At 41.1% G+C, this 18,793-nt stretch overlaps 1 protein-coding gene across 5 annotated transcripts in view; it reads right to left on the bottom strand.

Moving 5' to 3' along the window:
• PAK3 (p21 (RAC1) activated kinase 3) overlaps positions 1-18,793 on the bottom strand; it is a 228,862-nt gene that overhangs the window by 33,972 nt on the left and 176,097 nt on the right. For 2 of the 5 annotated variants that reach the window (XM_069747124.1, XM_069747125.1), the window contains exons 4-6: positions 14,179-14,202; positions 4,050-4,203; positions 2,425-2,462 (exon numbers count right to left, since the gene is read on the bottom strand). In XM_069747124.1, coding sequence (XP_069603225.1) covers positions 2,425-2,462; positions 4,050-4,203; positions 14,179-14,202 — 216 coding nt within the window. Of the gene's footprint in view, positions 1-2,424; positions 2,463-4,049; positions 4,204-14,178; positions 14,224-16,539; positions 16,564-18,793 lie in introns of those variants that run through there. The other 3 variants (XM_069747126.1, XM_069747127.1, XM_069747129.1) reach the window with 2 other exon arrangements.

Genomic DNA, 18,793 nt, shown 5'->3' on the forward strand with positions numbered 1-18,793 from the left:
CTCCTTCGTTGCTCTGGCGGTGTGCTTTGGATCATTGTCATGTTGAAAGACCCAGCCACGTTTCATCTTCAATGCCCTTGCTGATGGAAGGAGGTTTGCACTCAAAATCTCACGATACATGGCCCCATTCATTCTTTCATGTACCCGGATCAGTCGTCCTGGCCCCTTTGCAGAGAAACAGCCCCAAAGCATGATGTTTCCACCACCATGCTTTACAGTAGGTATGGTGTTTGATGGATGCAACTCAGTATTCTTTTTCCTCCAAACACGACAAGTTGTGTTTCTACCAAACAGTTCCAGTTTGGTTTCATCAGACCATAGGACATTCTCCCCAAACTCCTCTGGATCATCCAAATGCTCTCTAGCAAACTTCAGACGGGCCCAGACATGTACTGGCTTAAGCAGTGGGATACGTCTGGCACTGCAGGATCTGAGTCCATGGTGGCGTAGTGTGTTACTTATGGTAGGCCTTGTTACATTGGTCCCAGCTCTCTGCAGTTCATTCACTAGGTCCCCCCGCGTGGTTCTGGGATTTTTGCTCACCGTTCTTGTGATCATTCTGACCCCACGGGGTCGGATTTTGCGTGGAGCCCCAGATCGAGGGAGATTATCAGTGGTCTTGTATGTCTTCCATTTTCTAATTATTGCTCCCACTGTTGATTTCTTCACTCCAAGCTGGTTGGCTATTGCAGATTCAGTCTTCCCAACCTGGTGCAGGGCTACAATTTTGTTTCTGGTGTAATTTGACAGCTCTTTGGTCTTCACCATAGTGGAGTTTGGAGTCAGACTGTTTGAGGGTGTGCACATGTGTCTTTTTATACTGATAACAAGGTTAAACAGGTGCCATTACTACAGGTAATGAGTGGAGGAAAGAGGAGACTCTTAAAGAAGAAGTTACAGGTCTGTGAGAGCCAGAAATCTTGATTGTTTGTTTCTGACCAAATACTTATTTTCCACCATAATATGCAAATAAAATGTTAAAAAAACAGACAATGTGATTTTCTGGATTTTTTTTTCTCAGTTTGTCTCCCATAGTTGAGGTCTACCTATGATGTAAATTACAGACGCCTCTCATCTTTTTAAGTGGTGGAACTTGCACTATTGCTGACTGACTAAATACTTTTTTGCCCCACTGTATATGTCCAGCACGTGGCTCAGTATTATCAGGATACAGAATCACCAGAAGACAGGAGTTCTCATTACCCATGTGCTTTGTTTACATGGAATTGTGCGAATTAATCATACTGAGTCCTTACAGAAAATCATGCTCCTAAATGTCAGCAACAGGTTCAGTGCCTTCAAAAGTGTCTTTGTAGACACATGAAGGAACAAGCTCATCCATACAAGCCAAGAATTAAAAAAGCACTCCCAATCATTTTCTTTATTGCGTAAACCTGCGTGCGCATTCTAGTGTAAGTACATTAATACACTTACGGATCTCAGTCTTCCCCAATTTCCAGCGCTACTGCGGTCCACTAATCATTCTCGTGATTTCTATTCAGACTTGGCGACTCACTCTGGGGTCTGTGCGTGAGCCTGAAGTCGCTTTTACAATCTAAGTCTATGGAGCCTCGTTCTGACGATCGTACATAGCGGATTGTTCATTGTTTAGTGGCCGTGGTCGGCTTGCCTAAAGCTTGCCCTAGATTGCTGTCTGGCAAGAACAACTAACAGCCGATTATCCAAAAACTCACAACTAGTCAGAGCATATCCTACAGCTAATAAAGTGCCTGCCGGGTCATTCTGACACTCGAGTACTTTTGTCAGTATTTGTAAGCCAAAAACACGAGCAGGTATAAAACACAAAACAAGTGTCAATCATTAAAGGGACACTGTCACCTGAATTTGGAGGGAACCCCTTGGAGGCGGGGTTTTCGGGTGTTTGATTCACCCTTTCCTTACCCGCTGGCTGCATACTGGCTGCAATAGTTCATTCTCTGTCCTCCATAGTACACGCCTGCACGAGGCAATCTTGTCTTGCGCAGGCATGTACTACGGAGGACAGAGAATGAACTTCAATCCAATATTGCAGCCAGCATGCAGCCAGTAGTGAGGAAAGGGTGAATCAAACACCCAAAAACCCCGCCTCCATGGTTGAAGATTGTTCCCTCCAAATTCAGGTGACAGTGTCCCTTTAATTATACTTTTTCACTTCAGATTTTGGCTTAATAAATACTGACCCCAATATATGCAAGGGATTGTGGAGCTTTTAACATTTTGTCTCATGCAGTTTCTTTGCCTCCTTCTGGTCCATCTATAGCGTAAAAATGGATCATACTTCGATCAAAAGAATACCCATTTGGGAAATGGCTGGGCAGTATGACTTAATCACACAGGTTCAAAACAGAGCAATCCTGAAATATTACCTGTATACTTCTACTGTTATCAGCTATAATATAAAGAATATTGTGGTATTCGCCTTACCAAAGAGTGAGCAGCTATATATCCATGTGCGCTTTTATCTGCAATATGAAAAAGAGAAAAAACGGTCAGATGTAAAATATAAACTTTATCGGATATGCCACTAACATGTCCAGAAATCTTCAATACGTCTGTGAAAGTACAGCCTTCTTAGTGGATACGTATTCCCAAAAAGCACTTCAGGTCAGTAAAAAAAAATTTTTTTTAAAAAATCAATGTAATTGAAGAGATGATGGCTGAAGAGGCACATGTGTCAATGTGTATTATTTTTCAAATTCTTTTGCATTTTAATGCAATGTAAAGCTAAATTTACCCGTTGAAGCACCAGACCGGCGCGAAACGGCCGTCGTTCTGCTCCCGCATCCCTATGTTACACACCCCTGTGCCGTGAAGACGTTTTACAAATAAACACACCTGCATAAGAAGATCGGTGAGTGCTGCCACTTTCTTTTTCTTCATATGAAGCTAAATTTACGTTTGTATTCTATTGTTATTCTGTCCCTATGTCATGCTGTATATAGAGACCTGTATGTAGGCTCATGCTGAATATCGGGGTATTCATACAGTATATAGGCTACGTTCACATTTGCGTTGTGCGCCGCTGCGTCGGCGACGCAACGCACAACGCAAATAAAAACGCACCAAAACGCACACAAAAACGCTGCGTTTTGCGACGCATGTGTCGTTTTGTGCCGAAATTTGGACGCAAGAAAAATGCAACTTGTTGCGTTTTCTTGGCCCGACGCTTGCGGCAAAAAAAACGAATGCGTCGCACAACGCAGCCCACAAAAACGCATGCGTCCCCCATGTTAAATATAGGGGCGCATGACGCATGCGTCGCCGCTGCGTCGCCCGACGCAAACACGCAAAACGCTAATGTGAACGTAGCCATAGTAGGTTGTGTGGGGGCTCATACCATGTACGGAGGGTGCTGTTTGAGGGATCATACTGTATATAGGTGGTATGTCTGTGGGATAACACTGTATAGGGAGGTTGTGTGTGGGATCATACTGCAAATAGGTGGCTGTGTGTGGGGACTCATGTAGTATATAGGGGTCTGTGTGGAGGCTTATGTATATTGGGGACGGTGTGGAGTCCTACTGTATATAGTGGGGCTCATGCTGTATATAAGAGGGCTGTGGTGGCCCACTGTATGTAGGGGCGCTGTGTGGGATCATACTGTATATATGATGGGCTGTGCGTGGAAACTCAATTAGTGGGTTGTGTGTGGGTTCATACGGTATATAAACGGGGTGTCAGCGTACTTAATTCTACTCAATATTAATTGATAACATTAATTATAATTACTACTTTATATTCATTGTAACATTCAGGCAGAATTATATTTTAGCCTATTGGTTCGGACCCCCACAACAGTCCCGGTCTCTCATGTGGCCCCTTGGGAAAGTTAATTTACCACTCCTGGCATCGCAGACTCTGCTTCTAAACAGCGGCGTGCATCGGCAGCGTTATCTATGCACTAGGGAAAGGAGCGTTCTGTTTTATCACCTTATCTCCTGGATTCAGAAGGGAATATAGCTTGGAAGAATATAATGTAATTCTGCTACTAAGAGGCAAAAGATGTATCCATATATATAAAAAGAAAAAAATAATTCTTGTTGCTATACCTCCAGAAGTAAAGCTCATGTATTTCTGGTTGTTCACAGTCTCTTTGGAATCGTAGAATTTGAGAACATCTAACACAGCTTGAGGATTCTTCTTCTGCTCCAGTTTGGTGATGTTTGAGGTCTGCAGTAATCGAGCCCATTGTTCTGGGATTCCCTGCATGGCAAAGGGCAGAAATATAGAATTTAGAGCAGCCCAGCTTCAGCCACTTCAGGTTCCAGAGAAAACATTAGGAGAAGGTTGGGTTGAGACCTTGGTTTTGCTATATGGGTGAGACCTTGGTTTTGATAGAAATGCATTCAATGCCTTTAAACGACAAAGAGCTAAAACCAGGATCCCAGATTGAGAAAAGAAAGACAACATTATGGTTGTGAGAGAAAAGATGAATGAACCAGGTCTGCAAACCATGTCTTTCATGAAATATGGTGGAGGGTTAGTTCTAATTATGGTGGTAAGGTGAAAAACACAAATGACCATTTAAATAGTGGAATTGAAGTATGTATTTGTGCCCTTCTATCGGTATCAACATGGTACTACGGTAGTATATTCAATCTTGCCATTAGTAGATTGGGTGAAAGGGTTAAAGATCATGTCTAGATGAGGGAGCAACTAGTCAGCATCTTGGTGTGAGGTCAACCAGATGTCCAGTCGCCTTATATTTCTCCAAACAAGGGAACATTACTGCAATAATAGAGGAATGATAAAAGTGCCTTTCACCTCCAATATCAAGACCACTGGACCACGTGCATTGTAGGGAAGACTCGCTAAAAGTGCTTCTCTTATCAATCTTTTGCTTGCATGCATCAAAGTGGTGCAGATTTATTGCTTTAGAATAAACTATATGTATAGTGTCGAAAGTAAATCCACAAGTGAGAAAACATTTTAATCAAAGACTATGAAAAACATTTATGATTCAGAATTTGAATTCACTTTTCTACAGCATCTACTACTTATCCTTAAGAACATGCAGGTCAAAAGGAAAAGAACTACCAGAATGGTCATATTAAACGCCATTCACGCGGTCCGCCAGTAAAATATTTAACAAACCATATTCTGTAGTGCTTACTATAACAGTTTTGCCGTGCTGTGCAAATGTTTTAGGCAGGAGTGGGGGAAAAAAAGACTGCAAATTAAGAATGATTTTAAAAATGGAAGTGTCAATAGTTTATTTTCACCAATTAACAAAATGCCAAGTCTAGATCAAAAGTAATGTTCGGTGTGATCACCTGATGCCTTCAAAACAGCATCTGTTCTTCTAGGTACAGTTACCCACAGTCAGGGATTTTGTAAAGTTACTGTCAGGTGTATGCGTAACCAATTTTACCAAATGGGTGATAATGATCATCATTTTCAGATGTAAAATGAAACCGTAATTAACTTAAATAGCTGTGTAAAAGAATTAAAACTGGGTGAGGAATAGCCAAACTCTAACATAAAGGGTGAGACTGTGGAAGACAGTTTCAAGTCACAGATCATATACCATGGAAGACAGGGCACAGTAACAAGACACAAGGTAGTTATACAGCATCAGCAAAGTCTCTACCGGGCAAATATTTCAAAGCAGACTGGGGTTTCAAGATTCTTCTGGGGTTCACTGGGGGATCAAGACTGTGGGTTCAAGCTATTTCGAAGAAGCACCAAGAAAGGTACAATGGTGAGCACTGCAGATGCAGTGGTAGGTCAAGGAAACGTAGTTCATTAAATTATAGACACATGTTTTATTACTTCCCTTCAAAATCAGAAGATTCCAGCAGCGCCATCAGATCAGAACTGGCAATAACCAGAGGGACCCATATAACACACCCATTCACTGTTCGGAAAAGTCTGTCCAGAAGTGGTCTTCATCGAAGAATTGAGGCCAAAAGGTCATACCTTCGACTGAGAAACAAGGTCAAATGACTAAAATATTCATGAAATCATAGGAACTCTGATGCAGAAAGATAGCAGCAGGTGCTCTGGACTGAGGTGTCAACATTAGAAATATTTGGAGGTAACAGAAAGCAGTCTGTTTGCTAAAGGGCTGGAGAGTGGTACAATTATAAGTGCCAGCAAGCAACAGTGAAGCATGGAGGAAGTTCCATGCAAGTTTGGGATTGTATATAAGCAAATGACGTTGGAGATTTGGTCAAGATTAATGGTGTCCTCAATACTGAGAAACACCGGCAGGTACCTATCCATTGTGGAAAACCATCATGGAGGCGTCGGATTGGCTCCAAATGTATTTTTCAGCAGAGCGACCCAAAATATTAAGCAAACAACATAAAGAACTATCTTCAGCTATAGAAGAACAAGGAGTTCTGGAAGTGACGATATGGCCATCACAGAGCCCTAATCTCACCATCAGGTCTGTGGGGGGATTACATGAAGAGACAATGATTTGCCCAAACCTTCATATCTACAGAAGGTCTGTGCTCAGTTATTCAAGTTCTCTGGAACAACCTCCCTGCTGAGCTCCTTCAATAACTGTGAGCAAGACATAGAAGAATTGATGACGACTTGAAGGTAAAAGGGCGGTCACACCAAAATATTTATTAGATTTAGATTTCTTTTTTGTTAATTCACTTTATATTGTGTTGATTGATAAATATAAACGATTACCATTTCTGTTTTTGAAAGTTCTCTTAGTTATACAGCATTTTTTTTCAAAACCAGCCTAAAACTTCTGGACTTTTGGACTGTACTGTACATCCTCACCAGTTTGTTTTAATAGCTATAAAATCTTTAAATTCAAAGTTACTACTGCTGAGGAACCTTGCACATCCTACTAAAAACATAAAAAAAAGACAAAAAAAAAATATAGTGTTGCCCAAATTCTATTACAACCATTTTAATGCATGAGGCCGAGTATTTGCCTAATTAACATATTGAAGGTAACAGAAGCCTCAACTCACATAGTCATCCCGCCTCACAAAGTTAGGAGTCGCATATTTGTCAAACTATTACAGTAAAAAAGAATCATGTTCTGCACAGCTTTTTATTAGATCAGATGCTTTAAAAAGGGTATCAACTACTTAATTAATGATAAACTATGTGATAAAGTTTACATTTAAAATGCCAGATTCTCCTTTCTTTGAGACATCATCTGTTGGAGACATTCAGAAGAACCACATACACATTAGATGAGTGTCTGAATTTAATATGGAGCCTTACAGAATGCTGATGAAGAGCAAGTGGGCCGCAAGCTACAGAGCTTGACAACAGGGGCAGGGGCTGGACATATTAGACTATGTTCACACGTTACGTTTTTGCTGTATTTTTTTTTTTTTCTTGACAATAAGCAGCTTCTTTACAAAAAGCTTTTTTTTGCTGCATTTTTCAGGATCCAAAAGTTCAGTTTTGCTTCCACCACAGAAGCAAGAACACAGGTCACCAATGTAAGACATATGTGAAAACATAAAACCATTTTTGGAACAAAATGGCAATTTGATCAAATTATTTAACGGAAAAAGATTTTTAATGTTTGAAAAAAGTGACTATTGTGAACAAAAAAGTTCACGTGAGTTCATCAAAAAATACACAATTACAAAAATAACAGCGAGGGGAGGTGAATTGGTCAGTAATAGTTTACGAAAGACATTGGCAGAGCATTGAGTTCGTAGGACATGGTTTACATTCGCACTATGGTATAGTTTAATTTCACACCTTGGTCGGCCAATGTTTACTTTTCACATATCATATAATTTAATTAAACTGTACTAATCCTAACTGGCATTCTCAGGGGAGGACACCAAGACATTATGGCTTAAACTTGGGGAAAAACAAAAAACTAAATCACAAAAATAAATGGGTTTAACACACTACTGTACCTGCTTTTTTCCCCACTAAAAGACAGCAAAATCTGATACATGCGTTTTTACTGCATTTTTGCACTTATTTGTTGCTTGCTATGGGTGAAAAAAAAAATGCTGAAAAGTGACATGCTGCTGTTTTCAAAAACGCAGCAGTTTTCAGTCAGGGAAAAAAAAAACTGCATGCGATTTCTGAAGTCTCATAGCTTTTGCTGGAATTGTAAAACACAACCTAAAATAAGCACCAAAAATACACAGCAAAAAGCAACGTGTGAACATAGGCTTTCACTTGTATGTGTGCTAAAAGCAGTTTTAACTTGTTTGTTGGGAATGAGGCAGCAAGACCATGCTAATGTTCACATAACATTACTGGGAGCAAGATTAAACATTACTACTGGCTATGAACCATACATAGTACATTTTAACTATGGGGGTACTACAGAGGAAAAAAAAAAAAAATTAAATAAAAGCACACTAAAGAGACTATTTAAAATATTTATTTGGAAGATCGAGCGTTGGGTGCCAGCCCACTAAGGACAACATCTGAAAGGAGTTTGCATGTTCTCCCCGTGTTTGCGTGGGTTTCCTTCGGGTTCTCCGGCTTCCTTGCACAGTACAGAGACATACTGATAGGGAATGTAGATTGTGAGCCCCAATGGGGACAGTGTCAATAATGTCAATAAAGTGCTGGGGAATTAATGGCGCTATATAAGCAAGTAAAATAAGTAAATAAAATCCAACATCCGCACGTCAGTAACTGACTAATTGATTCTTGCACTGTTTTTCATGCTCCAAACACATTTTAGGCTATATAAACCTGTTTTCTGCTTTCTATGAATGAAAAAACACTGAAATAGTTGACATACTGCAGATTTTCAAGAACGCTGCAGATCTCAAGTTCAGTAAGGGAAAAAAAATACAAGCCTGCAATTGAGATTTCTGAAAAGCTTTTGCTGGTATCGTAAAGGCTTCTTTCAAACTTCAGTCGGTACTGGGCCGTCACAAAGCGTCGGCGCAACGGTACGTCGGTACGACGGACAGTGGTGATTTTTTGCACAACGTGGGCAGCGGACGCAGTGTTTCAACGCGTCCGCTGCCCATTGTGAAGTCCCAGGGAGGAGGGGGTCGAGTTCCGGCCGCGCCTGCGCAGTTCAAAATGCAGACCCGACGTACGACAAAACGTTCCCTTGAACGTTTTTTCGCTACGATGGTCCGCCAAATACCGACGCATCCAGTGCACGACGTATGGAACGTGTGTCCATACGTCACGATGCGTCGGTAATACAAGTCTATGGAGAAAAAACGCATCCTGGGGGGAACTTTGCAGGATGCGTTTTTTTCTCCAAAACGACGCATTGCGATGGAGGACAAAAGACACAAGTGTGAAAGTAGCCTAAGACACAGGCTTCTTTTCTGCAGGAAAAAAAAGTAGCAAAAAACAAAACCAAAAAACCCCCCAGCTTTACTCTCCTCCTCAGCAGCCTTGCCTCAATGGCCCTTTAAACCTGGCCATCCACACTGAAAATGTCAGGCCTCTTAGGCCTCTTTCACACTTCCGTCTTTGAGCTCCCGTCGAAATCCGTTGATTTTTGAAAAAACAGAATCCAGCAAATTTTTCTGCTGTATCCTGTTTTTTTCCCATTGACTTGTATTAGCGACGGATTGTGATGGATGGCCATCCGTTTCATCCGTCGTGCACTGGATCCGTCGGAAAATTGCTGTCCGTCGGGCAGGGACAACGCACAGATGGACACCGCGTCTTTCTTCCTCTTCCCTTCAGCCTTCCTTAGGCTTCTTTCACATTTCCGTCGCTACGGGACAGTCACGAAGCGTTGGTGCGACGTACCGACGGAAGTGTGTGCTTTCACATAGACTTGTATTAGCGACGGATTGTGACGGATGGCCATCCGTTTCATTTATCGTGCACTGGATACGTCAGAAAATCGATGTCCGTCGGGCAGGTACAACACACAGAGGAACGTTTTTTCTACACATCGGAAAATCGCTCAGCGACAGATCCTGCGCTGCCCGTCGTTGGCTATAATGGAAGCCTATGGACGCAGTATCCATCGCTGACTGTCAAAAGCAGGAATCCAGCGACGGGTTCAGTCTTTTGAAACTGAACATGCGTGAAGAATTTCCAGTCAGGAAAATTCTCTCGCTCTCTTTTTACTATTGATGCTGCCTATGCAGCATCAATAGTAACAAGATATAATGTTAAAAAATTAAAAAATCACAGTATTCTTTACCTTACGGAGTCCCGCGCAGCGTTACCGATGCTCGCAATGCTCCCAGCAGCTAGCGGTCCCAGTAATGCATTGCCAAATGACCCGATGATGTCATGGTCTCGCAAGACGGCTACGTCAGAGGTCATTGCATTACTGGGAACGCTAACTGCACGGGAAGCTGAAAGGTAAGAATACTGCGATTTTTTTTATTATTATTTTTAACCTGGGTTGTGTGCGTATAGCCTCAACGGGTCCGTCAGAAAAATGGGCCCAGTGCACCCGTTTTTTGCACAGGACCCGTCATTTTAACATTTTGACGGATCCTGTGCAGATTGTAAAAACGGAAGTGTGAAAGAAGCCTTACACATTATTAGACTTTATATACTAAACCTCACTTATTTTGTATTGAGAATGTCACTTTCAGTGTATTTTTCTGCGTTTTCACCTATTGAAATGAATGGGTGGTGAAAAAAAAAAAGCTGAAAAAAATAACATACCAAAAAGGCAGGTATCAGGTTTTTCTGAGTTTTTTTGTGCCAAAACCTGATTCTATAGAATAGTACTTCTTTTTCAAACACTAAATTTTATCGGCATACATAAGAGACAAATGTAGCAAGCCAAAATCGCTGCAAAAAAATGCATCAAAAACGCAAGGAAAATATGCTTTTTTCCCCTGCAGCTTCTTTCCTGCCAAGAGATCAGGTTTTGCTGCAAGAAAAAAAAGCTAAAAAAAAAAAAAAAACACCTAGTGTGAACTTACCCTTAAGCTCCACGTTTAAAACTTGCACAGCTAGTAGTTACTGCAATACTAAACTACAGAAGAGATTGTAACAGGCAATTGCAGAGTAGACAAGCAACCACAGCATGCGGCAACTTAAAGTGGGTCCTACTCCTCTAACTCCAGCCTCTGGACGCAAACAATAATGGAGACCTGTCTATTCGTGTAGGTCAGGAATTGAGGGAATAAGGAATGTTTTTAAGCAAAATAAATCTTATTGTTTCGGGAAAAAACTAAATGATTCTTTCCAAAGGGAACCTGGTAAGAATATTGTACTAATCAAACTAGGGGAATCACTGTATACGTCATACAAAAATCTGAATTAAACCGGTTTTCAAATAATCAGATGTTAAGTAACTGAAAAATTAAGATTTCAAGCAACATGCTAATTAGCCTCGAAGTGCATTGGGGGCGTGTGTGCACTTCCAGGCTGATTAGCATCAAACTTCAAAGTTCAATTTCTAAGTTCTTACACGTCAGACTACAAGACATGGCTTATGGTTGTTCTACAATTTATGCAGCCAAAGGACGTTGCTCTTCTAAAATCATCCTCACAGATTCCTTTAAAAAACGCACAGTCCGCTTACAAAAAAAAATAGAAGCTACTTGAAGGCAGTGTGCAGTAACAATAACATTCAATGGTTTCTTTTATTACATGGTGAGAATACATTAAATCAGTGAATGGGTCAACTGCTAATATAACTGGTAAAGATGGAGAAATGAAGAAACCCAACATGTCCGCTTACTCCTTCCCTGAAATCTGATTTCATGGGACAGTGTGGGCCATTCTTACACATCACATAGCCAATGGTTATATGGCCATCGAAAAGGGTTATTCTCACTGCTCACGTTCACATGAGAAGGCAAGCAGGGCAAGTCGCGTCACGTCTACTGATACTCGCCAGCTCGAGTGTGCAAGCGGCAAGCAGATAATTACAGACCTGACGTGTTTGCCTCGCTTGCCTTCCAAGGTAATGGTTATCCCTTTAACCTGCTTACACATACCACAGCCTGTTTACCTAGAACAGGAAAAAACAAAAAAGACTGTGCATGCTGAAATTCGACATGCCTGATCACTCAGTCTTTCCCAAGACATTTGAGAACAGCTGGAAGGGCCCTTTTAGACTTCAAATAGATAATTCAATCAATTAAAATTGAATTCTGAGAGCGTTTAGCTAAATCTATACGCTTAGTACTAAGAACTGAAAAGATATTTCCATCTCCTACACTTACGGCATATGCATTGGATATGCTGTAAATGTATAGCTGAAACAGGACATTAGTCAATATTGAGAATGGGGCCCTTACGCTCAGTAGTTTAAAAAAAAAAAATGGATAGAATTTTCATGCAAGTTCCATCCCTTTAAAGGGAGTTGTCCCACAAGGGACAAAGATCCAAACATTTGGTTCTCTGCTAATATCTAAAACGGGGGTCTTGATCCCATTACTCCTCATTATACAACAGTATTGAGGAGAATTTTGAATAGATCACTGAGAGCCAAGAAGTTGAATTTGTACTTTATAGAGGACATGTCGCTGGATTTTTTTTTTTTTTTTTAAATAAAAAAATAAAATAAAAAAAATATTTCAATTTTACCGCTTTTACACCAACTGGTGTAAGCTTGGCAGATTCTGATTTTTCCTTTTGTTCTGTGCCCCTCTGTTCCCTAGTTATGCCACCTTGTAATAAAAGATGCCAATTTTCTCTTCCACCACATAGGCGTATACCACAGAACTTATCTTGGGGCGCATCAGAGGAGAAAAAGTAAATGCCCATAGAGAGGTTCTGCAGTATACACTTGTACCATTATTACTATAACATTGAAATGGAGGGACACAAAGAAAAACTGTTCCAGAAACAGTAGAGCAGCAGCAATTAGCAGAAATAGCTTAAATTAAAGAACCCAGTGAAAGGCCCTCTTTAATAGATCAAGAAAACTTTCACTGAAAAAGTAACAGACATTTGAATAACGGACCTAGAAGCCAATCTGCTGGAATAAATGCTTATAAATGAGGCTAGATATTTAGATATTTCGGTATGTTGACTTCGCTGTATCAATATAAACAAAATTGTCCAAAAAAAACAAATGAAAACTTCATGTGGATGTCATAAGAGGTCTCAGCATATTTTTTCTCCTCTCCTAAAGAGGTCTGTAATGGTAGTGTAAATTAATTAGAATGCCTCCTGATCATTATTCTTCACTCGTTTTCAGCGCCACTCCAGTCCTCTCTCTAGTCTATATGGCCTGAAATCAGAATAATTCTCTCCCACAAGGGTTTCTTAATGTAAGTCTTTGAGGCCTCCTCATTCTGAGTCTCATAGACTTACACTGAAAATGAAGCGCTGGACCACGCACTGTGGGCCAGGAAAAGATGAAGAGAGGTCACGTGCGCCAGAAGGAGACCGGAGCGGAGCTGGAAACTGGGGAAGACGGCAATCGGTCTGCATTTTAATACACTTTTACTACATTTCATATATAGAGAATAATGAATAAAAATTGTAGAGACCCCTTTAAAGGGGAATCTGTCAACAGAGAAGGACAGGCGCTCGGTGCAGCCTTGGTACGTGCAGCATCGGTACGTGCAGCATCGGTGCGTGCAGCATCGGTACGTGCAGCATCGGTACGTGCAGCATCGGTGCGTGCAGCCTTGGTGAGTGCAGCCTTGGTGAGTGCAGCCTTGGTGAGTGCAGCCTTGGTGAGTGCAGCCTTGGTGAGTGCAGCCTTGGTGAGTGCAGCCTTGGTGAGTGCAGCCTTGGTGTGGCCATAAAATTCAGTGCACCTTCCTACCTACTTATTTTCCCGCAATCTCCACTCCCTCTTTTGTTTGCTTTACAGCTCAGGCTAGATGGAGGCAGAGAAAGGAGGAGAAAAAGAGAAAACAAGTAGGTGGGAAAATGTACTTTGGCCACACCAAGGGTGCACAGACTGCCTGTACATGGTATAAACAGTCATTCTGGCCCGACAGATTCCTTTTAAGATACTTTCTTTGCACGGTTCTAACCTCTGGTCATCATTTGATACATAGCTGAATGCACTTTTATCATCCTGTAATTCTAAGGCAAATTACACATAATTGAGAGGAATGTGAGAAAGTTTAATAACAAATTCATGTTTGGTCTTTGGTGCCACCCCAATCTAGACATACAATCTGTGCAGAACACTACAATTGTAGAAAACACATTTGGAATGAGTGACATGGGCCCCTGGAGTTTGGGATTGAATGACAGAAGGATGATCCAAGCAACATATCTACAGCACACGCATGAACTGCAAACACTAGGACATCTCAAAGAAGCACTTTTTGATGCAAGCTTCTTTTAGGGCCTGTGACGCACCTCTGCGAGTTTCCCTGAGCCCATCTGTGAACCACAGAGATCTGGCTGCAATGGACGTAAATAAAGAAAGAAAAAGAAAAGTTAAAATAGGATGGGGGAGAACTTAGAGGGTGGAAAAGGAAATGACCAAATGATGAGTGGGGGTGGGGGGACATTTTATGGTGAGAGGAAAAAGATCCCATGTGAAAAAGGAGGGTTTACACTATGAAGTGTCTGAGGAGAGGGTGTAGCGCAGGTTGGAGGAGGACAGATTTTGGAAAATAGGTTTAGTTGTCTTCTGCTCTAGAATAATTAAATCTTGATTAATGTTTTAGATCAGGCCTAGGATACTCCAGATCCATAGCTCCACATTCGATCCAAATATTTATATGGAGATTTTCTTTATTTTTCTCCTGCACTGTACTTTTAAAATTGAAGCGCATGAAAGTTTTAGCTCGTGAATTAAAAGTCCTTTAATTAATTGTTGGATGCAGAACCCTTAATTGTACCTACTATGTATGAATAAGAGAAGTCTATCAAATAAGAGGGAAGCCGGTGACATCACGTCTAGTAATGTGGAAGCTATCCGCAGATGTGATGTCACCGGCCGCGCTCCCCTCCTGTGGAAATGAGAGGAGCCGGCATACCCCTTTGACTTATAAAGGTCATTTTGCCGATAATACACTGTTGGAACATAGTCTTAGGTTCCTGCACTTTGTGGGCAATTTCTGGCTCTTTGTTGGGTAGAATAGCATAATTACGGTATGCATATGAATCGGAATGCTAAACAGGAGCATGAGACAGACTGTCACTGCAGAAAAAAAAACTATATTCCTATACTATATACATTTTATAGGAGTCCCCTTGTATTGAAAAGCACTTTTGAGAAATTATTTTCAGTACTAATGGTTGCAAAAAAAAAAATAAAATAAAAAATTATAATATATACTGTAACATCCAAAAATATGACACTATTCTGATGTGCGCTGGGCCCGTGTTAATGGACATGTTCAGTGTATACCGTATTTTTCGGACTATGAGATGCACCTTTTTCCCAAAAAAATTTTTTGGGAAATGGGTGGTGCATCTTGTAGCCTGAATGTAGCTTACCAGGGTGTTGCAGCTGCGGTGGAGCGGGATAACAGGAGGCATGGTCCCATCTTCCTCAGGAGGCCTGTGGCGGCAGAAGCCCACAGCCAGGCCGAGATAGTAACATAGTAACATAGTTAGTAAGGCCGAAAAAAGACATTTGTCCATCCAGTTCAGCCTATATTCCATCATAATAAATCCCCAAATCTACGTCCTTCTACAGAACCTAATAATTGTATGATACAATATTGTTCTGCTCCAGGAAGACATCCAGGCCTCTCTTGAACCCCTCGACTGAGTTCGCCATCACCAACTCCTCAGGCAAGCAATTCCAGATTCTCACTGCCCTAACAGTAAAGAATCCTCTTCTATGTTGGTGGAAAAACCTTCTCTCCTCCAGACGCAAAGAATGATAGTAACATAGATGCCAGTCTGCGTATGCGCCGCCTCTGGCAGCCCACAGCTTCAGGAAAATGGCCACCGGGAAAGCAATGTACTCTGCTCTGCCTCACTGTTGACTGCACTGCTTGGGCACCTACTTCTCCTACCAGGGCCCGCAGCATTCCTCCACCTCTGCCACCGGCTTCCCGAGGAAGGGACCACGCCTCCTGTGACCCCGCTCCACTGCCGCCGCCCCCCAGGTAAGATACCTTAAATTCGGACTACAAGTCAAAACCCCATCTTATATCATTTTTATTTTCCTCCCCAAAATTTGGGGTGCATCTTATGGTCCGAAAAATATGGTGCATCAAGAACATAGTAATGCATGAACACAGCCTGGTAATGGGATCCACCAGAATGGATGGATCATAACAGATCCATTATATTCTTCATGGAAGAAAACATCTGTGAGAAGTCAGTAGTCAGACTCTTGGTTAACAGCTGTGTTTAGTAGGTGTAGTGCCATTATTTGACTATCATTTCATTCTAAAGCTCATTTTCCAAAAACTAAAACTCCGGGGACATGCGTCTTGTGAGCAAAATATGGAAGAGTTCTTTTGCTCCAAATTAAACTGAAGAGTAGTTAGTACAAGCAGAGAGGTGTGTAGGCATGCAATGGTCAGTAGTGTCATGTGAAGCTTAAAAAAAAGAAAAAAAAAAAAGTCCAACTCAGGAGCCCATGCAGCTTTTTCCAATTGTGGCTCTATATTAATCTAGTAGCAAACACAGAGCGCAGCCAAGGTGAGGTGATAACAAAGGGTTACAGGGGGCGTATATGAAATACATGTCACCAAAAGGATCAGACAGCTGTTATGGGAACTGGTGTAATTATCATAGGAAAAATAATCATACAGCGTTAGAAATCCCAATGGCACTTCCAAACTTTCCAGAAAGATAAACGTGAAAGAAAAGGACAAAGTGGTCAATGACGTCAAACTGTACAAAAAAAGCCTGCTCCAAGGCTTTGCACATTTGGGAGAATCACAAAATACACCCGTTACCCTCTATACTATGGAGCATATATTAATTAACCAATATTTAAAGTTATTTACTAGTAAATTAAAGGGGCCCATAACATCTGTGAGGCAGTAACAGATCGTAGTGAGCCACAGAGTCATCTTCAATAGTGGCTTGGCTCACAGAATCTGAACTGAGCATCAAGTGCATAGACGGCACAAAGTGTAGACCACTGGTAATGATTAATGAAGCTTGTATCTAGACAGTTCTATGCCACGTTTTAGAACAACTTTTATTAGCAGTTTCTATAAATATGCAAGTCATGTCAAAACGATCTAGTTGTTATTTTACTCAAGTGCTATATACACCTTTGCAACCATTTTGTTTTTACTTTTCTATTGCAAATAAAAAAAGCAGCTTGCTAATAGCTGTGATTAAAGATTTCTCAAATTATTTATTTATCTCCATGGTAACAGACTACAAACATACCCCATGTAGTCGGATGCTGCAGTCATACTCTCAACTTTTCCCTACTTTATTCTAATAGTCTTAGAGACATACATTAGGAATAAGAAGGAAGTAAATAGAAGACAGAATGACTGCAGGAGGAGCTGCCTCAAATGAAGGTCTAGAAGGTGGATATAGCCTTTATAGAAGGTAACACTATTCCAATTATTGGCATCATTTATCGAGAACAGGTCTGAAACGTAAGCTACAGTTTTCCCACTAAACGGAAAGAATGGTGGTCTCCTCAGATGTATCCAGATATCTATGGTTAAAGGGAATCTGTCAGCAGGCTTTGCTATGTAGTCTGATAACAGCATGATGTAGGGGCTGAAACCAGGATTCCAGTGATAGTCACTCACTCAACTGCATGGTGCAGTGTATATAGAATCCTTGCTTTCTCTGCTGTAGATTTAGCAGTGGCTAGAATGCTGCTGTGTATAACTCCGCCCACAACACTGATTGGCAGCTTTCTGTGTACACAGATTAGATGGACTATCTGGCACATGAGTCCTAGTCCTGCAGTGATGATCTCCTGCTGATAAAACATTGACTGTATTGAAACTACAACAGTAACCCAGTGACACATCCCTAGAATTATGCTCTCTACCCCTACGTTATGCTGCTCTCAGACTGAATAACAAAATCCTGCTTTACAAATGTAAGGTATTAGATATTTTTGCAATTATGAAAGGAAATTTCAAACAAGTGGTTGTCTTGGTTTTTCACTCAAGATATTTAGTCTCCATAAAAATGTTATAAAAGAACCAATGTGAGTAAATGGTATCCTCAAAGTTTTGATAGCAGGGATTACTTACCAATAGTGATGAGCGAATATACTCGTTACTTGAGATTTCCCGAGCACGCTTGGGTGTCCTCAGAGTATTTTTTAGTGCTCGGAGATTTAGTTTTCATCGCCTCAGCTGAATGATTTACAGCTATTAGCCAGGCTAAGTACATGTGGGGGTTGCTGGGTTGCTAGGGAATCCCAACATGTAATCAAGCAGGCTAGTAGCTGTAAATCATTCAGCTGCGGCAAGAAAAACAATCTCTGAGCACTGAAAAAAATACTCGGAGGACCCCCCGAGCATGCTCGGAAAATCTCGAGTAACGAGTATATTCGCTCATCACTACTTACCAACACATCTCCCTGCCGTTTCCTTGTTTGCCACCAACAGACTGATAAAAAGTGTTGTATCGACTACAATAAAAACCTTTGAAGCATCAGATACTAGTTAAGCTGGAAATTAATTCTCACTTAAAAGGGTAGGTTCGCACATGTCAAATCTGTTATCGAACTTTCTGTGACTGAAGAACCCAATTCTGCATTGTATCACCTCTGCAGCATGTGTATAGATATCTAAGAGCCTTAATCAGATGTATTGAACGGTGATAGAAATTTGCCAAAATAAGTTTTTTTTACATTTTCTCTCTTTTGCAAAATTTGGGGCACATTAAAATAGCAGTCGCGGGAACCGAGGCATCCAATAGGATTCATTTTTCTCCTACTGATATATTATGGGTCCGTCAGCTTTATTATGGTTACGCCAACTGTCAAAAGTAATGGAAACCTGACTAAGTGTGAACATGGCATAGTGATTGTCTCACTAGGACAGCCACTTTTCATACGCCTGTTTCATATGCA

This window comes from Ranitomeya imitator, chromosome 2 (genome assembly GCF_032444005.1).
Source record: "Ranitomeya imitator isolate aRanImi1 chromosome 2, aRanImi1.pri, whole genome shotgun sequence".
NCBI classification, from domain to species: domain Eukaryota; kingdom Metazoa; phylum Chordata; class Amphibia; order Anura; family Dendrobatidae; genus Ranitomeya; species Ranitomeya imitator.